The sequence below is a fragment of the Aspergillus karnatakaensis genome, assembly GCF_047715665.1.
Source record: "Aspergillus karnatakaensis strain CBS 102800 unplaced genomic scaffold BJY04scaffold_24, whole genome shotgun sequence".
NCBI classification, from domain to species: domain Eukaryota; kingdom Fungi; phylum Ascomycota; class Eurotiomycetes; order Eurotiales; family Aspergillaceae; genus Aspergillus; species Aspergillus karnatakaensis.
The window spans coordinates 177,451-204,078 of NW_027395736.1; the positions used below are offsets into that span (position 1 = coordinate 177,451).

Consider the following 26,628-nt stretch of genomic DNA (forward strand, 5'->3'; position numbering starts at 1 on the left):
TCATTGACACTCGCTTATTGTTCAAGTCATGGTGTTTGCCCGTCTCCATGGGGTGCAAGTTGAGGTGTTTAATGATTGTGCATTGACCAAGTGTCCCGGTCGAACTATTACCCTTGTGCTTTGTATGACTGCGCGACATCTGTGACAGTCTCTCATGACGTTTTTCAGTTAAGAACTCTTTGCGGATGGGTTGTTGATGGAATGGTAGGACAATAGCCTTTGCCGCAAAGCCGTATCACGAACACCCGTCGTCAGCATAGGGCCCCAAAAGCCGTTGACTATTTTTTGTTAGTCTGTCTGTATATTAGCGCGATCATCAAAGTATTTCTATATGACGCTGGCAGCTTCATCATCGGAGAGGTGAAGATCGGAAGCGAGCTCTAGCAGAAAGAATGTGAGCGACGCAAAAGCGACGTTATTAAGACTTTCCGATGCATTCCTGACAAATCAAAGCTCTGTCTCATGTGCTGACACTGGTGGTGGCTGCAGACGAAGTAGCAAAGATCGGGCGAGAAGATGTCGATTCTAGAAAAGGACGCAAACATCGCGTCACGTGAACCATTCAGGACCACTTCTGGAACCAAACAGGATCGAAATCTGCAACTATTCTGACCATGCGCAGCATTATTTTGTCACTGGCTCAGTCATTGAGATTACAAGATCCAACCAATGCTATTTTGAAACCCGCACCGGCCCAATGAGTCGCTAAGAATCGGCACACCATGGTCAGATTGAAAGTAGACGGCTCGAGCGGCCAGGTATATACAGAAATTGTTTCAACCCCGGTGATCGCATTAGCGAATGGCCCGGCATGGGTACACGAGTCGCCATTCCTCCCTAGTGGATGGGAGGAAGGAAGTCCTGTCGGGGCATCTCCGCTCATGCACATAGCCATGAGGAAACTTCTTTCAGACCAGCGAAACCTAGCTCCAGCTCTCTTCACTGAAGTCCCGTGGTCAATTGCTGAGTATCTATGGGATGCTCTTGGTAGATGGTGAGTACCTTGCCTGTGAATCTGAACATAAACTCATCTTCATGCCTGCAGTAAGAGGCAGACTCTACACATGTGGAAACTCCTCGCCGCGGTTTATCCAACAGAGTTCTCAGGAGTCGAAAACTACCGTTCAATGAAGATCGAAGGCCCCAAGCTCTCCATGCGAGAGTACTTGGGACTAGTGAAGAGTGATAGCCTGAGTTGGCGAGTGGTATTGACCCTGGCTGCATCATATGCTCGAGTGCCTGAGCTTGTGGGGGTTTCTGAGATCAGAAACCTCTTCGCTCTAGATATTGCTACGCCAGCAAAACCAGGTTCGGTGCCTGAAGACACTGATCTACAAGTGACCGCTCTAACTGACCGCATCGTCCGTGCCTGGAGCGAACTAGCACAGACGGCTGGGGCTTTCTCGCATCTTCGAGTCCTCATTCTGCGGCACCAGACGGAGCTCTCCAGAGTGGCTCTCCACTACCTGAGAGCTTTCCCTAACCTGCAAACCATTGTTGCTTACGGATGCCCAGGGATTCTCTCGGCGTGCCGCGGCAGCAGTGAGGTAGAAGGATGGGCAGTTGTAGATCAGAAGCGGTTACCACTAGTCAATCTCTACACGTTCTACGAAGACAATTTCAAAACACCTGGCGGTGAAGACCTGGCGTTCGCAAAGACCCCAGTTCTAGACTTCCAGATTGGCGAGAAACAGCGGGATTCTCGTGCACATTCTGAATTTGCCGTCAAGCTCCAGCGCACAGAAATAACGACTATGGCGACGGGGCGGGATTTGAACAGGAAGCGAAAGGACGTTGGGGTTCTGGCAGATCAGCAGTCGCAGCGCCGAAAGGCTGTGATGAAGAGCCGTACGAAAGACATTGGGGATGTGCTGAAAGACTTTTTCTGAGGAAGAATAAGATATTTCTCATCATCAATAACCTTTATGATAACTAGTATGATACTAGTATCTCATTGGCTCAACAGCAGCCGCCAACCAGACACGGGCGATTATTCCCCGCAATGCCGCGTGATTGGCAACCCGCCGGAGCTCAACTTTCAGTCTCCCTCTTGACGCAATTTTACGCCTTCTTATCTCTGGGTCTTCGACTGCTTGCTGGTCTTTCTAGTTTCCTCTGGTCATAGCACTTTTATCTGGCACAGACTCTGTGGTGTTGACCTCTGTTGTGTTCTGTTGTCCCACCAAAGTACACTGTTGAGGAGCACGTCTCCCCGCAGTGACCCTCACCACCATGGCTGAACGGCAATCCCTCGACGCTGCGACAGAAAGCCCCAATGGTTCAAACTTGACCTCTCCGCGAACCAGCATCGACTCTCGCCCGCCGTCAATCGGCGGACGGACGCCCCGGCTGTCCCAAGTCTCATCGAATCACCAACACCGCCAAAGCTTTAGTGAATCACTTCGCGCGGCGCCTGGGTCTCCGCGAGCCCGCCGTCAGCCGTCTCTTACCCAGGCTGCCATACAGAGTCTAATTGATAACCCACCTGCCCCGCAGAATGCGAATCCTGCCTTTGCCGGCCGAGATTGGCGGGACATTTCGATCGGAGAGCTGGTGAGCCCGGACGATCTAAAGTTTGTGGAGGTTGACACCGGGATCGAGGAGGCCACGAATGTAAGAACTGCCAGAATCTCAACCTTTTTACTTACCTCTGCTAACCTCATGAGTAATGCTAGATCCTCATTGACTCCGGCGCCCCAGTGCTACTAATCCGCGATACACCCGAGCAAAAGACCGCGGTGGGAACGTTCGACTACAATGACCTGAACACATACCTTCTACTCGCAGCTGGACTAACTCGCCCAGACGAGGAACTACTCCCTGCCTACGAAGAACTTGCTCGCAAGGCTCGTGAGCAGATCCCGATCCCGATGAGAGATGTCAAGGAGCTCGGGCGGCGAGATCCACTGACGACACTCCCAGCATCAGCAAGTGTGATGACAGCCGTTGAGACATTTGGAGGTGGCGTACACCGAGTGGTAGTAGTTGATGATCGGCAAAACAATGAGGTTGTGGGCATCTTCAGCCAGTTTCGACTCGTCAAGTTCCTCTGGGAGAACGGGCGATGCTTCCCGGTTCTTGATCAATTGTACCCGCAATCACTGCGAGACTTGAAAATTGGATCTCACACCGTTATTTCTATCAAGTATGTCTTGAAGCCGGGCGGTTGGAACAGACTAACGTTTGTAGTGGTGATAAGCAGCTTTCCGAAGCGTTGCAGTTGATGCACACCGAAGGAATCTCATCCGTGGCGGTACTTGACAACCACGCCAATGTAGTAGGGAACATCTCTACAACAGACGTCAAGGTATGTCTTGAGGACTGAGACGTCGGAATAGTGCTGACTCCTATAGCTCCTAACAAGGTCGTCATCGCTTCCTCTCCTCAGCAACACCTGCACGCATTTCATCTCAGTGATCCTCTCTACCCGGGGGATGCAAGAGGGCAAAGACTCGTTTCCTGTGTTCCACGTCCACCCAGGATCGACGCTAGCCCATACGGTAGCCAAGGTGGTGGCCACCAGATCGCACCGGTAGGTTTATCCATCTCATATGGAAGCTTTGACTAACAATCTACAGGCTATGGGTCACTGATCCACTATCGCCCTCCTCATCTGGACCGCCTACCCCATCCCATACCGCCGTTCCGATCTACCCATTAGGAAACAATGCAAGCGCGCAATCACCACCGCAAACCCCAGGTCTACCTCCTCCGGGCCACAATGCACCTCACCTACCTACCCCATCCCTTACAGCGCCCTCAATCCCAGCGTCTGCGCTACCAGGGGCCCGTCTGTCCGGGCGCTTAGTGGGTGTAGTTAGCCTGACAGACGTACTGAATCTACACGCGCGGGCCAGCGGGCTGAGCCCAGCGGATCCTGCTGAGAGCCGGAGTCGCCGCAGACGCAGCAGCAGTTCGAGCATCAGTGTACAGCGGAGTGGCGAAGTTGGACGGGAACTATTCAGTCGATGATTTTGTTATTATGGCGTTACGCTACAGATATTTTGGCATTCTACAGAGCAACAGCATGAAGCAATAACGTCCCTGACCTTGAATAAGTCCTGGAACTATTATTCTTTAAAATCCAAACATATCGACTGCTCGGCCATCCGAGTGGAAACTATAATTGTATCAGATGAATTACAGTGACACCGACGCGGGGGTAGCTGGTATCGTATCCTAAATAAAAAACCAAAAGCAACAGGAGAATAACCGGCTCTCTTAAGACTCGTGTAAAGTCTTATACAGAGTTTCCAGCAACCACCGAAATGATAAACCTTCAGTCTAGATTTCTCTCCCGCGTGGGCTTCGCACGCCCGCCAGGGAAGCAACCTAGGGAGGCGAGAAGCTTGTACACCCACCGCGAGGTGGCTGATCGTGGCTGGCCGGTCAGGCCACTTGCTCCGCATTCTCGCTGCTGCAGATGGCCCCGGATTTCTCCAGAGTTATGGTAGATTGTAAATGGAGCTGACCGTGTAATCGCTGTCGGCGAGACTCCTGAGCTTGTCTTCACCACTGTTTCTTCCATCTCGAACTGAATTGTTAGAGATTCCGAGCCAGAGGCGATTAAACCTCCGACTCTCCGAGTCCACACTAGACGGGACACGTGCTTGAGTGCATACAGTGGCAGTGGCAGTGGCAGTGACAGTGTCCAGAACTTACTACGGACTACTTGAGTTTGGGGGGGGGGACCTCTGAGCCCACTCCAGCTACAGTCAACACAGCAAGGTTTTAGTTTGGCAAAGGGAAGGAGGGAGGCGACTCTCCCGGTTCAAATTCCCAGATCCAGAGGAGAGACCTCCAGAACCCATTGCCGAATAGCCTTTCCAGACCAGAGCTTGAAGAGCAAAAGCTTAGCAATGGCTCGGTCAGCGTCCATCCCCCACGCCCCGAAGATCCTCTCCCCGAAGGGAAAGATCCTGCGCCTGGAACCGACTCCAATCTGAGCCTGAGCCTGAACCTGAAGACCAGAGGTAGAGTAGTAGGAGGAGCTAAGCTGGCAACCACCATCGGTACCGTATCTACAGAGGATGGAATCCACCCATGGGGACCCGGGCCAGGATCGGTCGAGGTCTGGTTCGGCCTCTTGAATGTCGAACTGCACACTAGGCTTGAAACAGCTTAGTCTCCACATCCAGTGAGCTGCATTTTGCATATCCATGATTGGCGAAACCTTGCTGATACGCGCTGGCCAATGGCAATACTTTGAGTCCAAGGACCCACACAAGCTTCTGATTTCTGATCAGCTAGGGATCCACTCTTCTCCAAGGGATCGTCGCAAGGGTCAAGGGTCAACTCATCCCTCTCGATCTATCCCCTCTTTTACGCCAGGAATGCGGGAGGCTTGATGGTCATTGCGGCTGGCCCTGAGTTTGAGCAGATAGTTGAAAGGTATAGACATCGGGAAAGCCATCAGGTATCATTCGACTCTACGATAAACATTCCCAATTTAGAAGAAAGTGAGGTATGGTTAGGTAATGTTGCATCCGCACCTGCACTACACCACTACCTACACCTGCAAAAAGTGACAGCTTCCGTTTGCGGCAGTGACAGGGAGTTACCTCATTTCTAGATCACTCGGGTCAGGGCTATTCAAGGCACAGAAGGGGTTCCCCCCTGTGGAGGTTTTTCCATTTTCAACACAGATACGGAGTACATGTAACCTTGACTTTACAGGGTAGAGATTTTCACTGCTACTCATGTCACAGTTTTGAAGATTGTTGGTTTTTATTGGCTAGACTAGCTAGCAGGAATCGACTGAAGCTACCTTGGGCTGGGGCTCTGACTCTGGCTCTGCCGGGTGGGTATCCCACTGAAGAAAGAAAAGTTAAAAGAGATACGGAGTAGAGGTAAAAAAACATTCAAGAAAACAAAAAAAAAGCCGCCGTCGTCACAGAGGTGAGGGAGATAGTAAGAAGCTATAACAGAAAGAGAAGAGCGAAAGGAAGACAAAGCATGTACTAAGACAAGCAAAGAAGATAATATAGAACAGGCTGACTCAAAGGTTGGTGATAAACTCCCGCATGTCCATAAACTCGCCCATGTTAGTATCGACAGCAAGGACATTATCATAGGGCATGGGCATGGGCATCATATGCATCTCCATTTGCAGGTGAGAATGGGCGTTGATATCGAGGGTCGAAGCAAACTGGCTGAAATCGACAAAATCCTGGTCGGCAGGCTCATGAGGGAAAGGCTCGCCGTCCAGATGCAGATTCAGATCGTTCAAAAAAGCAGTGCTCCACTTGTCCGAGTCTGCCTCAGTGGCCGGCAGATCTGAACCAGCAGGAGGATTGCTGGTAGCAGGCTGGGAGACTGGGGTAGGTGGAGAGGAGGCGGTTGGGTCTGGAGTGGGCAGGTGTGATGGAGACATGAAGCCTGGATGGAAAGGAGAGGAAGAAGAGGATGAAGTCATGTTGGTGAGAGGGGCAGGGCCAGGCTCCGACCGAACTCGGGAATGCTGGCTCGTCCCGCGAGGAGCAATGGAGCCCGCTTGGGCTTGGGCTTGGGCTTGGGGTTGAGCATGAGCTTGAGCTTGAGCTTGAGCATGAGCATGAAAGGGGATGCTCGGGGCGGAAGCGAGACGGTCGCGAAACGGACGAGGATGGTAAGGAAGCTGCTGGGGTGGGTTGTGAGGCTGCATCGTGGTGGGGGCCCCCGAAGCAACGTAGGATGACATCTGCCCGGGCTGCACCTGCGGTGTCAAAGAATAGCAGGATGATGAAACATGGCTTGCGGGCGAAATCATGGCTTGAGAAGGGTGCATTCCTTCCAGCGGGGTGGTCTTCGGTTCGTTTGCCGATACCCTCAGCTGCGACAGATCGAGGCTCATCTTGCGGGCGCCATGTATGGGGCCTCCGCGAGCCAGATGGGTCGTTGCACGGCGTTGATGCAGTGGATGGAACAGAGTCCAGTTGAAGCGGTCGGCGTTCATCAGTTCTCCCAGTTGAACTTGGGCTTCCATCATGTGTTGTACTTTGGAGCGATAGTTGGAGTCCTCCTCCTCATACATGGCCTCACTCTCGACGATCTCCCGAGTGATCTTCAGCCCGCGGCCCGTGCGCTGCTTGTGCAATCCCGACGCTCGATGCGCCGAGTCAACGCGAGCATCTAGACTACGGTCTTTGCGTCTGGATGCTGCGATAAAGGCTCTGTAGCTGTTAGCACCCTCGTCCGACAATGGTGCTTTAAAAGATAAATCCCTACCGTTCTTGATTTTCCTCCTTGGTGCGCTGAGTCGGGGTGATCGGCACGTTCATCGACGCAGACATCTTGTATCCTGTCTGTCACCTCGTAGGCAGGAGAAGATTGGATGATTAAGTAGCAATAATGAGGGGGGTTAAGTCATAGGAGTATGTGTGAGCAAGAAGAGGGCGATCGGGGTCTGTTATAATAGCGCAGCATCCCACTTCAGTTGAACGTAGTTTCCACGGTTCAGCCTGTCGAGAGTGCACGAATCCCTAGCTCTGGGGAACCCATGGACCTAACAACTGTTAAGGTTTTTCAGCAGGACCGAAAAAAAAAGAAAACCCCCCCAAAAATGGACGCTGAAGTAGCACTCCGTCATCCATGGATCACAGTGTCCCCCTCGACTGTGCTGGTGGCTACGCAGTCTAGATGCGCCCACTGCCCCAGGCCTTCTGGGGAATCCAGCGACCTGTAGAGAAGAGCCCTCGAGGGCTCCTCGTTTACTTCGCCGGCTAGATCGATCGGTTTGTTAGTCTATCACTGTGAGAGATTATTCTTAGTATTCTCTCTGCCGTGGTTGTCGTTACCTTGAAACTTGCAGAGACTCTAGCCCTAATGCGGTCCCCCCTAGTACTAGCAGGAGGTGCACCAACGTCCCCAGTACAACGAAGTACATACATACTGACAACAAAGTACACGCTAATCATGTCACCTCTCGTCCATAAGACCATAACACCCATCTGTCAATCAGCTAACGCACTGTTCAGGTCAGATCGCGATCCAATCATCCGCCAATGGACGCCACTTCGCACTCCACTCTCCACCCAATTTGACCACTGGAATCAGCTGTTGGCAGCACTTTGGCCGCTTTAAACTGCCGCATATTGGGCCTCTGCAAGCAAGCTCTAGCCGGGTCTAAATGCGCCTTGACCCCCACGGTCCTATCTTGGAGTATCCCCGGCACCTGGCACCGGGCACCGGTCTCCCAGTACCACGTTCCCTAACAGCCACTTTCGCTTGCCACCTCCAAGCTGTCTATCTGTTGGTCTATCGCTAGATTTCACTTATCTATCTGCTGGATGTCGATGTGGTCGATCTGGGGCTTCGGGCGAGATATCACCTTGTAGTCCGACTTTGGCCCAACGCCGGCCGGATTTTCCCCGGTAGATTACCCTGGACTAGTAGTGGAGGTATGAAATAGGATCTTCTTCAGAGTTCTATTCCCAACGACTGCTTACCTGTTTTGATATTCCGCGGTAACTGTTGGTTATTTACTGTACAAGCCTACCCAGCTCCCAGGGCCATTGACGGTCACCCTACCATGCAGAGTATTTTTGCTCTACTCACCAACATCAGAAGATACATCAGCAAATGCTGAATAGCCCTCGAGTCATGCAAGATCAGCTCTCCTCGTCGGACATGTCCGTAGTATACCAGCCTCGTGGAAGCCACCAGATCCACCTTGCTGTATAGCCAATCATTCGGGGCAATTCTCGCCTATTTTCACCAGATCTCACTTGTTTACTTTTAGACTGCACTAACGCAGGAACTATTGCACGCCATAAGCCTCAAATCTCGTTGTATAAACTGGGACTTCAAGGTATCTTAACATAAGTACACTTGAGTCCCCCAGACAGCTCCCCCCAACCAGCCATTCTTTTCTGGCATACTTTCAATACGGTCATTTCCTTTTGTTTCTAACTTTCTAGTCAGTCATTACAAGATGGCAGATCCGGCGGGCTTGCCTCGCCTGGAAGTGTGGTTGCAGGCGATGCAGCTGACGGTAGCTACTACGACTCGATCCCAGCCAGTTCCATCTGGACCTACCTAGCCCAACCCTTGACCGAGCTGGACACCTCCAAGAGCTACACTCTTTCAGTCGACTACCGCTTCACTGCCACTGCTCAGACAGTCCGTGCCAACACCTGCCTTCTAGCTTGGTCTGCTCACAGTTGGGGGTCGACCAATTCAACCACCCACCACCATCGATGTTCCTGCAGTCGGGACTGAGAAGATGGGATGGACCCCGTTTTCCACCTCTTTCCAGCCCACGAGCGAAAGCCAAACCATTTACTTGAGTTTTGCCTGCTATGAGTCGGCATTCCAGCTGGATTTCGACAATCTCAGGCTGCCAGGGGAGGAGACCTGTGTGACTGAGCTGCCTACCTCGACTCCTACCACAACTCCCACTACCACTCCCACTACCATTCCAACCTCATCTCCTACTACTCCCACCACTCCCACCACCACTCCCTCCTCCCATCCTCTCATCCCCACCGCTCCTCCACCAGTCATTGTTCCATCTCCTTCAGGGTCCCCCATCCGCCCCAGTCCCCCTTCATCATCCAGTCCTGCCATTCCTACATCCTCTCCTGATCCGGAGGAAGAGGAATGCGAGGATGATGATGTTGAAAATGATGACGATAAGTCCACCACAGCATTGGCAGATACAGCCACTTCCTTGACAACATCCACCCTCTCCTCAACTACCATCTCTGCCGGTACCACCACCACAGCATCCACAACTGACCTCTCCATCACCACCAACCCTCCCACCCTCACAACATCTACCGTCCTCACCACCCGCACCTCAACCATAACTGCCTGCCCCTCCACCGTCCAGTCCCCAACTGCCCTGCCGCCTCCCAAACCACCACCATCACTACTGAGACCATCGTCGTCTCCACCACCATCTGCCCTGTCGCCGAGACCGAAAAGCCCACAGCCAGCCCAACAGAGACAACTTCCACCGTCTTTGCAACCCGCACTGCAACAATCACCGCTTGCCCGGTCTTCTGTGCATAACTGCCCTGCTTCCCAGCAGACCACGTACGTTACGACAGAAACTGTCCTGGTCTCGACTACTATCTGTCCTGTAACTGAGACCGCGAGCGCGACTGTTCCCGGAGGCCCAGTCGAGACTGGAACTGCCCCTGGTGTCCCCGCTGAGACTGAGATTGTACCAGGTAGCTCCGTTGGAACCGCAACCGTGCCTTGTGCTCCGGTCGAGACTGAGACTGAGACTCAACAAGGATCAGCCCCTGGCGGTCCCACCTCAGTTGGGGAAGACATTCCCGGAGCTTCAGTCACGGTACCCACGAAACCTCCTAGCACCGTCTGGGTGACTGAGACAGTGGCCGTGACTGCTTGCCCGGCTCGATAGTAAACCTCTCTTCTTTCTCTCAATCGACTCTGAATTGATCTCTCGGTATCGAATCTTTGAGATCAGTCAGAGCCTTCTACTCAACTTGAATCCTTCTTCTCAACCCTGTTTATATATTCTTCTCCGCATATATACGAAGCCAAATAATATAGTTCTTGTCCTACGTCACCAAGAAGAAGAAAAACTCTCGGATTAGCGAAGTAGACAAGACAATGTGAGAGCGGAGTACAAATCTCTTGCATATCCACCAACTTCCACAATCACAAACCTAACCAGAATCAGAATGATATAAACCAAAAGGGAACCCGAAACCAAGGCCCATGCCTCGCTCTCGGGTCGGCCGATCTACAATATACCTCGGGGATTCTTCGGCCGGGTGTGAGCTCTCGGATCCGACACTTTGAGGCTCGATACTATCCAGCTACCTAGGTACCCACTACGGAGTATGTTCGCATGGCTCCAGATGATCCAGTCGCTTTTGACTACCCTAAGTGTATTTGTTGACGTTGAGGTTTTTGGATCTCGGAGATTCCGTCTACCTGCTTGCTTCATCATCAAGAAGTATGGGGGGTGGGCGAGTTGGTAGTAGTTGACTAAGAAAGGTGGTAGTGGCAACAATAACTAACCAGCCCACGGAGGTCCATACTGATAAGCAGGTAGTGAATTTGATATCTCATGTATGCCCTCCAGTCCGCATCACTCTCTTTATCTCTCAATAGACATAGACTAATCTTACTCAAAAATAGTATAGACAAGAACACAAAAAAAATCCTTCAAACGGCGGGCTAGAAATCGTGCAAATACTCGCAACAAAAAGAAAAGAAAAAACAGGTTATCCTTGGTAACTAGAACTACTAGAACTAAACCGGCTCAGCTGGTCTATTGAATCCCCAAAGCCGGAACCATACCCTGTTCCTCCTTCGGCTTGTTGTTGAGCTTGTACGAGACGCGGAAGCGGATCTTGACGGAATTGCCCTTGCCTAGGTCGATTCCGTCGATGAGCATTTCCTGTTGGATGCCATTGGATTGAAGAGGGGCGATCTCGCGGCCGGACTGAGGGCGGAGGTGGAGTGTGTATGCCTATGTTATCGTTAGTATCATAGCGGGTCAACAGAAAAGACTCCAAGAGCTACCTTTTCGACTGCGACCTGGAAGTGCAGATCACTTAGGGCTTGGTTTGTGGCGTTGGAGAAGGATGCGACAAGGTGGATCTGTCGTTGTTGCTGGGGATGCCGGCGAGCCAGGAACTCAACCTTCAAGGACGAATTCAGCACCTGCACTTTGTTGGTGCTGGGCAGAGAACTGCTCTGTGGCAGAGATGACGCAAAGTTCCACTCGTCGTCTTCTGACTTGGGTTTAGAGTCGGATCCACCAAGGTCAAGTAGGGAAGATGCTGCCGGCGGCCGAGGGCTGGCCAAGCTGCTAGAAGGGAGTGGACTCGGGTGTCGAGGGCTAGCCGATATCAGAGACGCAAATGGGTCCGCTGGTGGTGGTGGAGTTGCAGTGACGGGGGGTTGGGAAAATGTTGGAACAGGTGTTGACGATTTTGACGGGGGTTGAGGTGAAGATAGAGAACCGAGGATATTAAAGTTTTGCTGGAATGCACTGGAAGCCTGGGGCATCTGAGAAGGGGGAGGGCTCGCTGCAACATGGTTAGTCAACGGGTCAGACATTGCATGGAGTACTTACTGGGTCCTAATGAAATGCCACCTGATTGAATTGGCTCATCAAGCGACAGCCCTAGTAGGTCGTTCTCAAGCGAGTTGGAGCTTTGTGGCTGCTCCGCATTGCCGTTGGAGCTAGGCTCCGGGTCGAAATCAATCAAAGACAGCTCATTATTGGCGTTCTTGGACACTCCTGTGGTGGTGCCCAAAGTACCCTTGGGAATCTTTGACGCCGCCTCGAGGTCGCCGCTCTTCACAAGCTTGTACCGTTGAATAGTGCGGTGTATGCTGTCGTTGATTTCCAACAGTTTGCGCACAGCCTCCGGGTCGTCCGACTCCTCCTCGCACATCTTCTGGATCTTGGGGTGAGCACTTTGAAGAGCATTTGCAAGTTCCTACTCGGCATGTCAGGACATATATCCATAAAGACGACTGGATACCTACCTCAAAAACATCACCCTCCGCGACTCGATCACCAGGAGCATGACTTTGTAACATCTCTTCCAGAATCTTGGCCTTCTCTTGCACCTTAGCCACTTCTTCTGCCGCCTTGGCTCGATAATCAGTTTTATGCCGAGTGTCGTATCCCGCCATAACCTTCATCAATCGATTCGCTTCTTGTAGATCCGCCGGTGTGCCCCTCCGGATCAGTTCCTGCAGTTTCGCCGACTGCGCCTCCCGCTCCTCCTCTTCCATCTCTTCCGCGGAGCGCAAGTTCTATGCCACGTCAATACCATTCAAGAGCGAGTCGGGAGAAAGACACATACGTCACTGGGGTTCAACACGGCCGCATCCTCGCCCCGAATCTCGGGAAAGACGTAACCCTTGTATAAAAGCAATCTATGCATATCACGGATATGCCCTAGGTCATCTTTATATCTCGATGTCTGGCAAATGGTCTGCCTCCACTCCTCAATCGACTCGAGAATGCGATGCTGGACCCTCGAGGCGCGCAGGGGCGGCCGCTCGGGGAAACGACGAACCAATTCATTCAGAAATTCTTTCGTACTAATCTGGAGATGAAAGGGGTATCCGCAGTTTTTGACACAGATGTCTAGGAGCTGTCGGAGATCAATGCCGTTAGTCGATGCGCCGCCCCGCAATTGAAGACAAATCATACCGCCAGTGCTAATAACGAGACATTCTGGTTCCGGGAGTTGATCAGGCGAACGATCTCGAATGCTGCTTCTCGGGGACTAGTGTCTGCGTCAATATGTGTTCGGTTCGCATCGTAATTCAGCTTGCGAGCGCGGCCACTCACGCATTGCCTTTCTTCGAATTGACCAGGTCGGCAACTTCGAGATTCAGAGCGAGATTCGGTTCGTAGTGGGACAGGTCGCAAGCGTTTCCTGGACGTTGCGTGTATGTGTTAGCCGCGAGGCATATTTGTAATAAGCATTGAGAAACGTACGAATCGCCCTTTGAAGAGGGGTGAAGCCCAGGTCAGCATAGGCACCACCAAAGCGGTCCCTAGCTGCCATTCGTGCTGAAGCGGCCTCCAGGGTGACGACGGGGGCCAGATTAGAGGGTTAAATAGAAATCGAAGAATAGCGAACGGTAAAATAGCTCTTCGGAGCTTGGGCGAGGTGTGTATCGAATAGGGGAGGTGATGATGGAGTTGAGAAGGGCCGATGGGTCGCCGGACGGAGAGCCTGACGGCGTTTAGCTCTATTTCCACGTGTTTGCAGCTTTTCTCTGGTTAATTCCAACGACCTCTGCTTTTATTCTATTCTCTTGTCATCTACAATCTGCAATTCTATCCCATCCTCCTTGTTACCTTACTACTCTAACTTACAAACACCATGGTCCGCCATAAGAAAGATAACTTCTCCCGCGGAGGCAAGAAATTCTCCAACCCCCGCCCTCGACCAGGACCCCGCGATGAGAACGATTCTGGCTCCTCGAGGCCTCCCTATAAAGCCGCCTGCTGGGATTTCGGCCATTGCGACCCGAAGCGATGCTCGGGAAAGAGGCTAATCAATTTCGGCTTGATGCGAGAGCTGGCAATAGGACAAAAGTTCCAGGGTGTGGTTGTTTCGTAAGGCTCTCTTAAAAGAGTGAACGACCAGGCCGCTGACCACTACACAGTCCGAACGCGAAAAAGGTTGTCTCGCCCGCTGATAAGGAGTTGATGGAACAATATGGTGCTGCGGTTGTCGAATGTTCTTGGGTGCGGGTCAAGGAAATTCCCTGGTCGCGAATCGGAGGGAAATGTGAACGACTCTGTATGTTTGTCGCTTTGCAATGTTTATGATGTGGGGGCTAAGAAAAGCAGTGCCATACCTTATCGCAGCCAACACAGTCAATTATGGAAAGCCATGGCGATTGAACTGCGTCGAAGCCTTAGCGGCCTGCTTCTGCATTTGCGGTCACGAAGACTGGGCTCGGGACGTGTTAAAACCCTTCCGATACGGCGAGGCCTTCCTTGAGATCAACGCGCAACTCCTGAAACGGTACGCTGCGTGCGAGACAGAGGAGGACGTCAAGCGAACAGAGGAGGAATGGCTGGCACAGATCGAAAAGGAGTACGAAGAAAGTAGGGCCGAAGGGGGCGCTGACGACATGTGGACTGTCGGGAACACGAATCGAAAGCTACAACCAGAATCTGACGATGACGACAATAGTGATAAAGAAGATGAAGAAGACGACGGCGACAATCAAGAAGAGGAAGAAGAAAAAGACCCTTACGCTATATCCGACGACTCCGAAGACGAAGCTCAAATGGCTGCCATTCGCGCGAAAATCCTCAATTCAAAGTCTTTTCAAAATCCATCTCTCTCTGATAAAGCACAACCAGAGAAGATTGATCGACCAGATAACGGGCCATTAGAAGACTCGGACGCAGAGTCTGGCTCCGCAGAGGGGAGTGACGATGATGCTTTCGACAATATCATCAACGCTACGCCTGTCACAGATCGCACAGGCATCATAGCTAAATCGAGGAACAAGGGTAAGGAGACGTTTAGTGCCTCGTTCTCGAGGACCGTGGTCAGCGCACCAAAGAGGTGGTAGTCTTCTGAACAGTTGGAAACAAAAGTTATGCTATCAAGTCTTGATGAATACATGATACAACATAATACATAAGATACATTTCCGGTCCTTGGGCAATATAGATACATAAATTAGCAGGACCCTGTATCTCAAAAACTGCTGGAGTTCTCGTCGATCTAGATCTAGGAGTCTTTGCTGAAGCAAAGAAACAGCGGTGCTCGCTACTCAACAACTCGACCCGACGCACTCTTATTCACGCTTATATCCAAGTCAAATCCGTCAGTTTTTTATACATGGTAATCCCTGTTTTCATGCATTCGGTGGTGCTCGGCCATATCTTCCAGAATGACCCAAGCACGATATACTGCGGTTGTGGTCGACGGGTGTGAGAGGGACTGATAATAGTGGGTGATGAAGTCTTGTGATCAAGACACTACAACATGTCAATTTTCTATGCAGAGTATTTATTCAAGGGCCAGTCGCTGCATCTTTCACATTTCTGAATGATAAGTCTTTCCTGGTGTCTTGAAATAGAAGGTCGCAGGTCAATGAATCTTCGTCGGAACAGGATCCGGGTCAAATAAGTCAAAAGGCATAAGAAGCAGTAGGCGTAGACATGCAAAGAAGGGATATTTTGTATAAGAAGACTGTGCATCAAGAATCGAAACGGAATAATCATATGCGCAAAACAAGCCCCAATCCTTCCAAGAGAAACCAAGGACCCCGATTATCTCCTTACATTACATAGAGTAGGTTCACATCTAATGAAATCTGTCAGAATAAAAAATCACCAGCCCGGAACAGGTTACGTACCCAATGGGTGGCTGGCACTTAGCTGCGGTTTCTGTGAGTATTTGGCCTCCAGCTCGTCGCGAATGCTGTTCAGCAATTGCACGTAGCTTTGCTGAGGATTCTTACGAAGGGCGGTAATGAAAGCCCATGACATAGCACCTGTGGCCTGGCCGGCAATCTGGGCGTCTTGACTGGTCTGAGAGTCCTTGCTTCCGGACCACATGATAACATCCGCAGGGCTGGTCCTGGTCTGTTTCGCCCGCTCGTAGGCTTCGTCGCCCTTGGCTGCCTTCTTCAAGAACCCGACGGCAGTAGACATCATTCCTCCCATGTCGCCACGCGCATATGACGAGATGACACCCAACAGACCTTGGCCCGCCTCCTTGGCGAGGTTGGGCTCCTTGAGAATACCTTGTGTAGAGTAGATGTAGGGCAGATCTAGGGCAGAGCCTGAATGGCAGGAGTCGAAGATGGCGGTCAGTCGCACACCTGGCCTAAGCGGTTTCACCATGATCCGATGCATCTCGTCGTCAACGATGTGGCCAGCCACACGGAAGTCGACAGGGTAAATAACTTCATCGTAACCATCGTCCTCATCGCCATCTAAATCAGGCGTCTGTCCACCGTGTCCGGAGTAGTGGAAAAAGAGAGAATCGTTGGGCTGTGCGTCCTTGACAAGCCAATGCATAGCCCGCAAAATGTTCGCCTTGGTCGGCTGGCTCATGGGGTTTTGTTGGTCATCTGTAAGGAGCACCATATCTTCCCGCGCATAGCCAAAGTTCTGATTGAGGTAGGTGGACATGTTCTTGACGTCGTTGATACAGCCGCGCAATTGACCTTTCTGGTTGAAATAGTTGATACCGATCAGAAGTGCCTTCCTTTTGCCCGTGCAACGGGAATACTGGAAGCTGTATCCTTGCGGCGCTCCGTGACCGAAGGCTTGGGGCTGAGAGGGTGGAGGTGGAGGGGCACCATGAGAGGAAGGGTATTGGTTTTGGTATGAAGGTTCTGAAAGCACGTCAGCGTGTTTTCGAGATTTTCATATAGCTCAACGTACGTCGCCCATGATATTGGCCGCCAGGGGGAGGACCAGGAGATGGCGCATAACCTGATGGAGGACGCTAGACGACAAGGTCAGTAGACAACAAGAGAGAAGATGTGCCAGCCAACCTGTGACATACATTGTAACCGTTATTGGGAGGATATGGCTGAGGAGAGTGGTGGCCGTATTGGTAGTTATTTGGTGGGGGATGTTGCTGACGGTAGTCCTGGCCGGGATAGCCGCCGCCGTAAGACGGTTGTTGATGGTGATGCATTTGTCTGTTCGATTTGAGAGAGATCAGATCAGTATTGTTTAGGTCAAGTTGATGAAGTAGATGATTATCGCAGGAAGGAGTCGAAAATTGCGGAGAGTTGACAAAGGAGTAAGCAGGTTGGAAATTCGTTGGTCTTACTGATATTGGGGCGGGGAATTGTAGTTTTGAGGAGGATACTGTTGCGGCTGCGGTTGCTGCGGGGGGTACCCGGGCGCACCGGAATAAGGAGGGTAGTAGGACATAGCTCGTCAGACGGTCAGGCCGGTGACGAGAAGAGCAAAGCCAAAATTAGACGGATAGGCAAACGACCTAGCACTGAGCAGGGCTGATGGCGGAGAATGCAAGATGGTGATGGGTGAGAGGGAGCAAGACAGCGGGCGAGAAAAGATGCAGCCTGAGAGATCGAGTGGGGAAAGGAGCCGCCATTGGGTCCAGCCTGACCCGATACCTTACATTACAGCCGCTAATCCTGTTTAGGCCGGCTGTGCTGGTGCAGGCCACGGCCTCGCCGACTCCCCAGCCAGCCGTGATTTACTAGTGCCATCCTTAGATTTAGTGTCCACTGTCGGGCCCAATCGCTTCAGGGATTCTGCAGCTCGGATGCGGTTGGCAACTTGGGATTCGTTTGTTTTGGCTGTTTGCTGGACTGTCAGTCTGTCTGTGCTGGCCCGCTGGGCACCTGTTCCTCGCTCTCAGCCTTACGGAGAACTGATCCGTCCGGCCCCGTCCACGTGAGAAAGTCTCCGTGATCCAGATACTACCTAGTACTAACTACTGTATCTCTTCTGCAGAGACTAGAGAGTATCTGTATCATGTATGAAGTCATCCAGGGACGATCGATCTAGGTACGGATCGTTGATAACCATCTCGACTTTGTGCAACGTTTGCTCCGCGAAAGAAATTGAGGCGCTGCAAATACCGACTGATTACTGATGGCCAAGCCTGCTTCAACTTACTCAGCTCTAGCCACTGTACGTGTCATGCATCCACTAGCTCGAACCTGATTGCTGAGTATTAGTTACTTACTCCCAGTCCGAGAGCATTGCAGCTAAAGTATGCCGGGTACATTATCCGAGCAGCCCCTGGCTAGGTCACACTTTGCCACCAGCCAGATTAGAGTGATAGCATGTGTTAACAATATGCAAGGTGAAATGCAGCGGCATGCTGTTCTAGGTATTGACTACTATTTTGATATCTTTTCGCGGGTGGCCAGCGTTGCCCATCCCAATTGCTCTGCTATATCTCATGGAATCTATCGTCGCGGCATACCACGTCCTCGGCCACCACCAAGAGCCCGTTGCGCAGCACCAGGAGGCAATCCGCGCGATGGTCCCTGAGCCTGGGCAGACTCTTCATTCTCTGTGGTAGATGTGTTAGAATAGACTGTATGGGGTAGAAAGCACTAGTGAGCATTGATGCAAACTTACTGATAGTCTCATCAACGCTAAGGATCAAGCAAGCGGCTTCCACGGCCGCCTGGATAGCGTTAACCTTGACCAGGCTGGGTTCCCACACGAAAGCCTCCATGTTATCACGGACACCCTCATGGTCAAAGTCCACACCGGCCCAGGTATTACCCTTGTGATGTTCCACCCGCAGACGGTTTAGAATGTCCGTGGCGTCAAAGCCTGCATTGTCACACAGCTGCCGGGGAATAACCTCCAAGGCCTTGGCGAAAGCTTTGACGACGGCCTGCTGCTTATAGGGCACATTCCGGTCGGCATACCGGTGGAGGTAACCGGAGAGTTCAAGCTCGGTTGCGCCACCACCTGCGACAATAGTCGTGTTGCGCAGCGCACGCTTGACAATCATAATGGCATCGTGTAAACTCCGCTCGACTTCAGCAATGAACTGCTCTGCTCCACCACGCAGCACGAGTGTGCAAGTCTTCGCCTTAGGGCATTCGGAAAAGATGTTGTAACGCTCACCACCAATCTGGCGCTCTTCGAACGAGCCGCAGGTACCAAGGTGACGGTCTTGTATATCACTGCACGTTGACTGAATAGCAGCGCCTGTGGCCTGGCAGACCCGGTCCATATCATCGGATGCAACACGGCCAGCACAGAAAACGTCGCGGTCGGCAAAATACCTGTGGTGAAATGGAGATTAGCGCATGATAGATCAACGAATTGGGCGAATTGGGACAAATACGTACTGTGTAGCCAAGTCACCAATGGGCAGCTTGCTAAGAACAACCTTGGCACCAGTCTTGTAGATAGCCTCGAGCTTGTTGTAAATGATCTGCCACTCCGCATCGACAATAGCCTGGTACTCGGACACCTGCTCAACCCGCACCTCGGCGTTATCTTTTTCGCTCTTAAGCTCCAATTCTACGTTCAAACACACGATCTTGGGGTCCTTGAAGGACTTGGGCTGTTGCTCGAAACCAGCATATGAAAAGGTCTTCTTGAACGCCACGCCGTTCACAAAGAGCGAGTCCTGGAGGCCGCCACCAGTAACCTTCTTGACACCGATCAACTTTTCGTTCAAGTCGTCCTGGTCGAGCGACAGAACCGCATCCACGACCACTGATAGGAACATCGGTTAGCTGGTATGACGTCTCTCGTCGCCCTCAGGCGTTCTGCCGCACTTACTCTTGGTGAAGAAGTCCGAGTTCCGCTTGATGAGCTTGCTGTTCATGGCAGTTCCAGCTAACCGCCTCAGGGTTTCGACTTTCTTTTCTTCGCTTCCAGCAGAGTCAATCATGTCCACCGCAATTTCTTTGACCTTATTGACAGCCATGGCACTCGCGGTTCGTAGACCCTTGACGATAGTTTGTGCGCTGACACCCTGCTCAACCAACTCTCGGACTTCCTTCAGAATCTCGCCCGCAAGGACGACAACTGATGTAGTTCCATCTCCAACCTCGGCGTCTTGAGAACGAGCAATATCGGTGAGGATTCGAGCGGCGGGGTGGACAATATCCAGGAGCTGGGCATAGAAAAATCGAATCAGTAAATCGATTGGAACACATGTTCTGCGGTACCCAACGCACCTTCATCACTGTGGCACCATCGTTTGTGATCGTTTGCCTCCCATTGCTATCAACAAGTAACAAGTCTCCTCCGTACGGACCGAGAGTGCTCTTCACCGTGGACTGAACCGCCACACAAGCGTTGATGTTAGAGAGAATCTGACCCTTTCCTTGTGAGGTATCGGTGCCTAGCAATATCGAAGAGATCCATAGGTTAGCAGAAGTCAACAAACGCAACACACAAAAGTAAGGAGGGGTTCTCGAAATGCGGGCGGAACCCACCTTCTCTGAGGACAACGATTGTGGGAGCTTGGCCGGCGAAGGCCATATTGACGTATTTGCTGCGGGATCAACGAGATCTAGGAGAATGAGAAGGTGTGCAAAGGGGAAATAGGGGACAACAGCGAACGGGGTGATGCGAAGTGGCCCGTCAATAGTGATCCCGAGTGCTCTCGACCAAAATTTCCCCGAGCTTTCACCTCCAGCACTGAGGCGGTGACCAATCACGCTGTGCCCCGCAACCCTACATAAAATGATAAAAGTAATAGTTCGTGAGCATGTCCATGCAAAGTAAAAATATGTACTTTTGAAGGGCTCATAATCAGATTCTAGACAAGTAGACTAGCTTGTCATCGGTCGCCTATCTAGATGTTTATTCTAAAATACATATTTTTACGGCGCACCCGTCTTGTATCTCTTCCACAGCCAACAAATATATATTTTTAACCTTTTAGTCTACTATACAACATGATGAATACTAATCTAGAATTTGTCCCCCAAGCACCCTACCCTTGACAAGAAACCAATTTGAGGAAAGACCAGGTACTAGTCATGGTTTGTAGTATGTTTATATTGTGATATTCAACCAATTCTAAGAATTGAGGAAAATGCCCATGTCCCAACGCCTCGCTATACTTTGCGTACAAAACGGGGAAAAAAAAAGCCAAATCACATTAAGATAGTCCAAACGCAAGGCTAGAATGGCGATAGTCCAGAGACATATATCCGTGGTTGAGCAACCAGTCCATTGCGCCCAACTAGCTTCGGGGCAGCATTGCCCTGAAGTGCCTCAGCAGCCAGCCGCCACCGGCGCCAGCAGTTGGTCGACGGATGAAAAGTGTCGCCACAAAAGTTGCAGCGCGTCATTGCTGGCCGTTGATTCGGTCTTTGTGCCTCTGGTTGGGTGTGACTGCGTGCCCGCGCCTGCTCCTGGTCTCGGCGCATTTGCCGAATAACGTAATCATTGATTTCTTCCTGACTTGGGCGTTTGGCATGGCCACGGACGCTGCGGTTCGAATCCTGACTGAGGCGCCGTGATGCCTGTTGGTTGTTCATTTGTCGGCCGACGAAGGCGTTGATCTCGCCTTGTGTGAGCACTCGAGGCGCTGCCAGCTCGCCATTCGAGGTACTATAGTCCTTCCCGTTTGAGCCACTCTTTCGCTTGATCTGACGCTCTTGTATAAGCAGCCGTTCCTGCTTAAGGGCAAGGTCTGCCAGCTCTCGAAATGACAGGCAACCGGTTAGATTGGAAGCGTTGATTCGACTGTCTCGCAACATTTCCATAGCCCAATCCCTCCACTCCGGCCGCGACTGTAGCTTGGTGAGAAAATGTAGGTTGATTTGTGAATCGGGGATGCGGATGTCATCGTCAATCTGGTTGAGTCCTTCGCGCAGAGCATCTATGAGGGCAATAAAATCGGCGACAAAATGCGGTTGGGCAGAGTCGACGTCAAGAAACTCATCAATCTGGTGCAAGAGCCGCACATTACGGTGCCAGGAGTCCATATTATCGTCTTTTGGAGTGAGAGTTGAGGTCCGTTGAAGGTGCTTATCGAGACTGGCTGCCGGTCACTTAAGCGCTTTTGTTTATGCGGCTAGCATGACGTCAGGTGAGTACCTGAGTATTGTAACTGGGATGTAACAATACGTCCTTTTATGTGGTGCTCCCCTGTAATAAGTTGTATCCTGACTCGACATCTTTGCTCTGCAGATTGGATTTGGAATCTAAATAGGAGGTTGAGCCATCACAATTTTAACCTCTCAAAAGCTTCAAGATCTTCATTCCCAAATGATCGACCAATGAAGCTATATATGGGATGCATAGTCGCAGGCGTTATAGTTGGGCTCCGTCATAGGCCGCCAAAGTCGCTGCCCCATGAAGCGCCCCATCATCACGAGGAGTGGCAGTGCTCATCAACCTCAGATCGCCATTTCCAATAACAATCATGCCCAACATAACCTCATGACTTGATCCGTGATCAAGCTTTGGGCCGATTGTCATTTCTCTGTATTCATCACTTGCATGAAAGTTCAACAGGTAATACCAGACCCATCTATTCTGTGATTCTTTGGTGGATCTCTATATGCTATCAAGACTATGTTTCAATGATGGAGACTGTACCGCCATCGTACGAATCAGCAATTACTAGAGATGCTTGGCCGATTATTGCTGAGTACATCCCTTCAAGCGACCTCTGTGCGGTTACTCTGGTGTGTCGAAGATGGCACGTCGTGTTCATGCCTTTCCTGTGGGGTAATCCAGCATCCCACTTTGGCACGGATAACGACGAGGTTTACGGTATCTAAGACTATGACCCTGGCGCAGTCCTAAGTGCTGATCGAATAACAGTTGCTTTGACGAGGTTCAAAAGGACCATCAAGTATGCTCGTCTTGAAGTACGGATGCTTACCCACACTCTTCATATGCCTCCAGCGCTCTCAGAGATATATGGTGGCCCACGGGCCGAGTGGCTACGGGAGATATTCGAGTATCTACCATGTCTCCAGTCTTTGATAGTCTCCGAGCTACCGTTCTTCGACCATAGTGCGATGATGGCTCTTAGAGGTGCTGCTTCAAATGGGGTATCCACGCGAACTTACAATGTCCGTTTGCTTGTCGCGGAGCGCGAGCCGAACACAACATCTCAGGGTCTAGCAGAAACCCTGCTTCGCTTCCCTGAACTGATATATCTCGATCTATCATATACCAACCCTGCCAGGGACCAAACGGTTCTGTCTGCATTATCTCAGCTTGAACGCCTGCAAGTACTCAAGCTCCGCGGCCTTGGACTTAAGGATATTGACGCACACTTCCTGGCTAATGCTATTGGCCAGAGGGTCCGATTACTTGATCTGCGAGACAACAAGATTACCGACATAGCTGTCAAATCATTACTACATGCTTGCTTTCTACCTCCCGGCCACAGACCACACAGTCGTACATTGCATGGGTCAAGTTCTGTGAACCCTTATTCCCCGGAATTTCCTCGCTCAAGATTCCTCCGCTCACCAGTGGTAGACGAGGATTTCCGGAAAGCTTTGACTAGCCCCCTGACAGGTCGCTCCTGGGTTGAAGATTTACCAGATGTTGGAATCACACATCTTTACATTTCAGGAAATCAAATTTCTGTCGAGGGCGTAGCTAGCCTTCTAGCCACAGCTCACCTCCATGTACTTGATGTAGGGACGGTCAATGCGACGAAACCTGAGGATGGAGGGCTGCCTGAAGCCGAACCACAGGCTCACTTCGGTGCAGAGAAGCTAATACCCATTATCGGTACGGTTGCTAAGGAGAAATTAACTTATCTTCGAGCACATCATTCCATTTGCACATCTACGGCTTCGCAGCAGGACGCAACATCATCCGACGACTTCCTACCTGAGCTTCCGGCAGAGAATAAAACGGCAGGCTTCTGTGAGCTCGATACCGACACAACACAAATACATGAATTACCTGCCGACACAGCGCCAATATTCGAGCTGCAGGGAAGCACTCCACGACCTCAGTCGCCAGTAACCCCTCATGTTCATGGAGGGGGTAGCGAAAAGGATACCGAGCCGAGCCTCGATCGCCCCCCAGTCCCACGGCGAGGTTCTGCTTTTGCGCCTGAGGTGGTGCATGACGAGAAAGAAGTAGACTACACTGGTTCAAGAGTCTCCACTCTCAGTCCCTCGGAACCCTACTCCGCGCTCTCAAGCTCACCCATAGCTTTCTGCAGTTCCCCGGTTTCTATAGAAGACCCGCGAGCTCAAAAGATCCAGGAATTGCTTTCTAGGCGACCTAGAGCCCGCCCCCGGCGACCCGGCAAGGAAAGCCATGTGGAGTTTATACACCCTTTCCATGTTCCTCGTTTGGAGGTTCTGGTCTTGACAGACGTTCCATCCCATGTTCCCGCCGACTCGCCTATCCTTGAGGCGCTGATTCAATTTATAACCGCATGTTCTAATGAAGCACTTCTAGCAACCCTGCAGGCGGGGTCGGATTATTCACTCCCCCCCGGACAAGATAGGGCCAAGGCTGAACAGGAACGAGCAAAATCTCTTTTTGCCCTGCGACAGTTGGTTCTTGAGATTACCCCAGTAACAAATACAAGGCAGCCTATTACATCGACGGCTTGGAAATCCGTTAACGCCCAGATCGGACAGCAGAAGTCAACCACCGGTGACTGGGACCTTGAACGGCTGTGGTCCGCAGCCTCAGATGATTTTAGCTTCTTTGGTGAGACCGAGTGTGGCATCCCAGGGCACGATCAGGGTGGTTACTCTCCGGTATCTGCACTCAATGATAGTGGCACACTTGCCGCGGGTTCTGTTCGATGTGGCGTCCCTGAGATGGAAGCCTCATTCCCTACGAAGTTATCCCTACGGGAAAGAGGAAGCTCGACGCCTCGTACTCCGAAGCCTCAATCCACATCCGCACCAGCGCCAATCGTTGATCTGGTCTCCGAGCTAGCCTCGTTCCGCCGAAGAAAGAAATCCGAGTTCGAGCAAACCGTACGGCGAAATAACTCGCACCGAAGAAGCTTGAACGATTCTCTATCATCGCAGTCGAGATACTCAATAGGGTCCGCAAGTGCTTTGTCTCCGTCTCCAAGCCTCAGGACTTTGAGTCCTGCTCCTGGGCCGCGCTTATCCATGGCCCATCACGTTGAGGGCCATTGGAAAGGGGAGGTGAAGATTGTAAGGAATGCGACGTCCAAGGGACGGAGTGGGATGGTGGACATGTTTGGAAATTATTTTGAGAAGGGGTATTTGTACCCTTGATGAGAGATGAGGATCAGATCACCATATTCATAGAACGTGTACATTACGACCAACGAATTCACAAAGGCTCGAGTCTACGAAATACAGCACCTAAAGACACATGTGGTAGGGTTGTAATCTACATCAAAAACGAGCAGACAGATGTGTCGTAATCTTATCTTCATTTTTGGTATTGTCTTATGATATCCCGAGCCCTCAGAGCAAGCGAGACCCATTATGTTTATGCCTTTTTCAACCCCGGGACGAAACCCATTCAATTCCATTCAACCAAGTAAGAGAGTCTGGTTCTGGTCACACAAAAAAGGGAAAAGTAACATTCAATGCCGTTTTAAACTAGTTCCATTTTCCGCGTGTCATTCCTTACAAAGCCTTAGCGGCCTGAGGGGGGTTCAACTTCTTGCCGTCCTTGTTGTACCTGATGCGGGGAGGGGGGGCACGGTTGCGGCGGCCTTCCCGGGAGCGGACACTATGAACAAAGGTTTGTTAGAGCAAGGATTCAAATTGGCGAGTCGAGATTTGCTGGGGTGGGAGTCGTACCGAACGATCTTGCCGTGGATAGCGCAGGAGACGCAGTACTGCAGCTTGAGGTACATCTTGGGGACGGCGTAGTCGGTGAAGACGGAGGCATCGGAGATATCACCTGAAGAGCGGAGGTCCGAGTTAGTCTTTGTCCTTGGTAACGTGTTCCAGCCTCCGATCCGTGCATGCGCTGCCGGTGGTGTTCTGCTCCAATGTCCAGCTCCGGCCTTCAGCCAATCCTATATTATGTTCGACAAAGCAGTGCGCGACGGATCGGAGGCTCATTCGGTGGCGGGGGCGAACATACGGATGGCAGCAGACTCAACCATGTTGCGGATGGTGAATCTCTTGATGGCCTTGTCCTTGGGAGTGCAGCGGGCGCAGTTGGAGCAGCGCACTGGCTTAACGTGGCCGCGGCCGTTCTTGTTGCGGCCGCTATAAAACGGTTAGTGTGTATTCTTAAATTGTTGATTTGTCTCGTCGAAGAATTGCGTTGGCTTCTGCCTCTCCTCCCTATCGTGGTGACTTGACGCTTAAAATTCCTTCAACGTAGATTCTTGGTGGTCTTCCATCGTCGCCACGTCCAGAGTCGGAAGTCGATATCAAGTCCAAATGGTGCTGGGTAGGGAAGGGTTGCGGTCTTACTTGTTAGCCCTCTTCTTGACCATCTTGACGGATTTCTCTAAATTCGGGTTAGAGCAAGGTCAGAAAATAGGGTTGAACGGAGAGGTTGTCGCGTACTTGGTTGTCGGGGTTGGTTGTCGTTAAGGCTCCAGTCTCCAAACGCTCACAGTCTCGGGTTGAGGATATGTCAGTGTGTGTCGGAAGCCCTATGCCCTTAAGCGAGGCTAAATCACGGGACTGTGCCGTGCCGCCTCAGGCATGTGGAATGTATGCCTTAGGCATGTATAGATCCGAAGGGGTGGATGCACGTGCCGATCTCGAAGCCGAATAGAGACTAGCGGCCGCCCGAGCAAG

General features: G+C 51.5%; 12 protein-coding genes across 12 annotated transcripts; 5 read left to right on the plus strand and 7 right to left on the minus strand.

Annotated features, from left to right (window-relative positions):
• Positions 1-722: 722 nt before the first annotated feature.
• On the plus strand, positions 723-1,889 carry BJY04DRAFT_218243 (uncharacterized protein; the record flags this gene model as incomplete). The annotated part of the gene is made up of 2 exons (XM_073716272.1): positions 723-994; positions 1,046-1,889. 2 exons carry the CDS (start codon positions 723-725, stop codon positions 1,887-1,889), a joined length of 1,116 nt encoding a protein of 371 aa, XP_073571240.1.
• Positions 1,890-2,058: 169 nt separating this feature from the next.
• On the plus strand, positions 2,059-4,202 carry BJY04DRAFT_188882 (uncharacterized protein). Its single transcript, XM_073711303.1, has 5 exons — positions 2,059-2,613; positions 2,676-3,145; positions 3,190-3,307; positions 3,354-3,532; positions 3,579-4,202. The coding sequence occupies exons 1-5, from the start codon at positions 2,233-2,235 to the stop codon at positions 3,970-3,972; spliced, it is 1,542 nt and encodes a 513-aa protein (XP_073571241.1). The 5' UTR covers positions 2,059-2,232; the 3' UTR covers positions 3,973-4,202.
• A 1,636-nt stretch (positions 4,203-5,838) lies between these two features.
• BJY04DRAFT_58144 (uncharacterized protein) lies at positions 5,839-7,470 on the minus strand. Its single transcript, XM_073720676.1, has 2 exons — positions 7,207-7,470; positions 5,839-7,151 (listed from the first exon to the last, which is right to left on the minus strand). The coding sequence occupies exons 1-2, from the start codon at positions 7,269-7,271 to the stop codon at positions 5,999-6,001; spliced, it is 1,218 nt and encodes a 405-aa protein (XP_073571242.1). The 5' UTR covers positions 7,272-7,470; the 3' UTR covers positions 5,839-5,998.
• Positions 7,471-9,202: 1,732 nt separating this feature from the next.
• On the plus strand, positions 9,203-10,351 carry BJY04DRAFT_218247 (uncharacterized protein; the record flags this gene model as incomplete). The annotated part of the gene is made up of 1 exon (XM_073716273.1): positions 9,203-10,351. One exon carries the CDS (start codon positions 9,203-9,205, stop codon positions 10,349-10,351), a length of 1,149 nt encoding a protein of 382 aa, XP_073571243.1.
• Positions 10,352-10,850: 499 nt separating this feature from the next.
• Positions 10,851-13,663, minus strand: BJY04DRAFT_188888 (VHS domain protein). Its single transcript, XM_073711304.1, has 8 exons — positions 13,427-13,663; positions 13,277-13,364; positions 13,136-13,211; positions 12,783-13,076; positions 12,460-12,732; positions 12,041-12,410; positions 11,485-11,993; positions 10,851-11,431 (listed from the first exon to the last, which is right to left on the minus strand). The coding sequence occupies exons 1-8, from the start codon at positions 13,494-13,496 to the stop codon at positions 11,231-11,233; spliced, it is 1,881 nt and encodes a 626-aa protein (XP_073571244.1). The 5' UTR covers positions 13,497-13,663; the 3' UTR covers positions 10,851-11,230.
• Positions 13,664-13,759: 96 nt separating this feature from the next.
• Positions 13,760-15,177, plus strand: BJY04DRAFT_188890 (ribosome biogenesis TSR3 family protein). The gene is made up of 3 exons (XM_073711305.1): positions 13,760-14,053; positions 14,104-14,240; positions 14,291-15,177. Exons 1-3 carry the CDS (start codon positions 13,818-13,820, stop codon positions 15,025-15,027), a joined length of 1,110 nt encoding a protein of 369 aa, XP_073571245.1. The 5' UTR covers positions 13,760-13,817; the 3' UTR covers positions 15,028-15,177.
• Positions 15,178-15,419: 242 nt separating this feature from the next.
• On the minus strand, positions 15,420-17,246 carry BJY04DRAFT_58182 (caspase family protein). Its single transcript, XM_073720677.1, has 3 exons — positions 16,980-17,246; positions 16,856-16,919; positions 15,420-16,806 (listed from the first exon to the last, which is right to left on the minus strand). The coding sequence occupies exons 1-3, from the start codon at positions 17,112-17,114 to the stop codon at positions 15,812-15,814; spliced, it is 1,194 nt and encodes a 397-aa protein (XP_073571246.1). The 5' UTR covers positions 17,115-17,246; the 3' UTR covers positions 15,420-15,811.
• Positions 15,449-15,842, minus strand: BJY04DRAFT_188892 (uncharacterized protein). Its single transcript, XM_073711306.1, has one exon. It carries the CDS (start codon positions 15,683-15,685, stop codon positions 15,458-15,460), a length of 228 nt encoding a protein of 75 aa, XP_073571247.1. The 5' UTR covers positions 15,686-15,842; the 3' UTR covers positions 15,449-15,457.
• A 1,120-nt stretch (positions 17,247-18,366) lies between the features above and the next one.
• On the minus strand, positions 18,367-20,416 carry BJY04DRAFT_207532 (chaperonin-containing T-complex subunit CCT7; the record flags this gene model as incomplete). The annotated part of the gene is made up of 6 exons (XM_073713866.1): positions 18,367-18,473; positions 18,542-19,203; positions 19,270-19,642; positions 19,709-20,045; positions 20,110-20,276; positions 20,371-20,416. The coding sequence occupies 6 exons, from the start codon at positions 20,414-20,416 to the stop codon at positions 18,367-18,369; spliced, it is 1,692 nt and encodes a 563-aa protein (XP_073571248.1).
• Positions 20,417-20,822: 406 nt separating this feature from the next.
• Positions 20,823-22,129, minus strand: BJY04DRAFT_188897 (uncharacterized protein). Its single transcript, XM_073711307.1, has one exon. It carries the CDS (start codon positions 21,871-21,873, stop codon positions 21,064-21,066), a length of 810 nt encoding a protein of 269 aa, XP_073571249.1. The 5' UTR covers positions 21,874-22,129; the 3' UTR covers positions 20,823-21,063.
• Position 22,130: 1 nt separating this feature from the next.
• BJY04DRAFT_188898 (uncharacterized protein) lies at positions 22,131-25,209 on the plus strand. Its single transcript, XM_073711308.1, has 2 exons — positions 22,131-22,666; positions 22,718-25,209. The coding sequence occupies exons 1-2, from the start codon at positions 22,474-22,476 to the stop codon at positions 25,129-25,131; spliced, it is 2,607 nt and encodes an 868-aa protein (XP_073571250.1). The 5' UTR covers positions 22,131-22,473; the 3' UTR covers positions 25,132-25,209.
• A 26-nt stretch (positions 25,210-25,235) lies between these two features.
• Positions 25,236-26,443, minus strand: BJY04DRAFT_188903 (40S ribosomal protein eS26). Its single transcript, XM_073711309.1, has 5 exons — positions 26,392-26,443; positions 26,296-26,332; positions 25,958-26,085; positions 25,669-25,771; positions 25,236-25,597 (listed from the first exon to the last, which is right to left on the minus strand). The coding sequence occupies exons 2-5, from the start codon at positions 26,316-26,318 to the stop codon at positions 25,492-25,494; spliced, it is 360 nt and encodes a 119-aa protein (XP_073571251.1). The 5' UTR covers positions 26,319-26,332; positions 26,392-26,443; the 3' UTR covers positions 25,236-25,491.
• Positions 26,444-26,628: the final 185 nt, after the last annotated feature.

What these genes read in the sequence shown, in the direction of transcription:
- BJY04DRAFT_188882 (XM_073711303.1), top strand. Translation starts at nt 2,233, where the DNA reads ATGGCTGAACGGCAATCCCTCGACGCTGCGACAGAAAGCCCCAATGGT. An exon ending in GGATCGAGGAGGCCACGAAT is followed by an intron (nt 2,614 to 2,675) that starts GTAAGAACTGCC and finishes GAGTAATGCTAG; the next exon opens with ATCCTCATTGACTCCGGCGC. An exon ending in GTGGCCACCAGATCGCACCG is followed by an intron (nt 3,533 to 3,578) that starts GTAGGTTTATCC and finishes AACAATCTACAG; the next exon opens with GCTATGGGTCACTGATCCAC.
- BJY04DRAFT_58144 (XM_073720676.1), bottom strand. Translation starts at nt 7,271, where the DNA reads ATGTCTGCGTCGATGAACGTGCCGATCACCCCGACTCAGCGCACCAAG. An exon ending in AAGGAGGAAAATCAAGAACG is followed by an intron (nt 7,152 to 7,206) that starts GTAGGGATTTAT and finishes TAACAGCTACAG; the next exon opens with AGCCTTTATCGCAGCATCCA.
- BJY04DRAFT_188888 (XM_073711304.1), bottom strand. Translation starts at nt 13,496, where the DNA reads ATGGCAGCTAGGGACCGCTTTGGTGGTGCCTATGCTGACCTGGGCTTC. An exon ending in CCCTCTTCAAAGGGCGATTC is followed by an intron (nt 13,365 to 13,426) that starts GTACGTTTCTCA and finishes CGCAACGTCCAG; the next exon opens with GAAACGCTTGCGACCTGTCC. An exon ending in TCTCGTTATTAGCACTGGCG is followed by an intron (nt 13,077 to 13,135) that starts GTATGATTTGTC and finishes GATCTCCGACAG; the next exon opens with CTCCTAGACATCTGTGTCAA.
- BJY04DRAFT_188890 (XM_073711305.1), top strand. Translation starts at nt 13,818, where the DNA reads ATGGTCCGCCATAAGAAAGATAACTTCTCCCGCGGAGGCAAGAAATTC. An exon ending in TTCCAGGGTGTGGTTGTTTC is followed by an intron (nt 14,054 to 14,103) that starts GTAAGGCTCTCT and finishes ACCACTACACAG; the next exon opens with TCCGAACGCGAAAAAGGTTG. An exon ending in AGGGAAATGTGAACGACTCT is followed by an intron (nt 14,241 to 14,290) that starts GTATGTTTGTCG and finishes TAAGAAAAGCAG; the next exon opens with TGCCATACCTTATCGCAGCC.
- BJY04DRAFT_188892 (XM_073711306.1), bottom strand. Translation starts at nt 15,685, where the DNA reads ATGATTATTCCGTTTCGATTCTTGATGCACAGTCTTCTTATACAAAAT.
- BJY04DRAFT_58182 (XM_073720677.1), bottom strand. Translation starts at nt 17,114, where the DNA reads ATGCATCACCATCAACAACCGTCTTACGGCGGCGGCTATCCCGGCCAG. An exon ending in CTCCCAATAACGGTTACAAT is followed by an intron (nt 16,920 to 16,979) that starts GTATGTCACAGG and finishes CTTGTCGTCTAG; the next exon opens with CGTCCTCCATCAGGTTATGC. An exon ending in CGGCCAATATCATGGGCGAC is followed by an intron (nt 16,807 to 16,855) that starts GTACGTTGAGCT and finishes ACGTGCTTTCAG; the next exon opens with AACCTTCATACCAAAACCAA.
- BJY04DRAFT_188897 (XM_073711307.1), bottom strand. Translation starts at nt 21,873, where the DNA reads ATGGACTCCTGGCACCGTAATGTGCGGCTCTTGCACCAGATTGATGAG.
- BJY04DRAFT_188898 (XM_073711308.1), top strand. Translation starts at nt 22,474, where the DNA reads ATGATGGAGACTGTACCGCCATCGTACGAATCAGCAATTACTAGAGAT. An exon ending in GGATAACGACGAGGTTTACG is followed by an intron (nt 22,667 to 22,717) that starts GTATCTAAGACT and finishes ATCGAATAACAG; the next exon opens with TTGCTTTGACGAGGTTCAAA.
- BJY04DRAFT_188903 (XM_073711309.1), bottom strand. Translation starts at nt 26,318, where the DNA reads ATGGTCAAGAAGAGGGCTAACAA. An exon ending in GGTTGAGTCTGCTGCCATCC is followed by an intron (nt 25,772 to 25,957) that starts GTATGTTCGCCC and finishes TCCGCTCTTCAG; the next exon opens with GTGATATCTCCGATGCCTCC. An exon ending in ATCCACGGCAAGATCGTTCG is followed by an intron (nt 25,598 to 25,668) that starts GTACGACTCCCA and finishes CTTTGTTCATAG; the next exon opens with TGTCCGCTCCCGGGAAGGCC.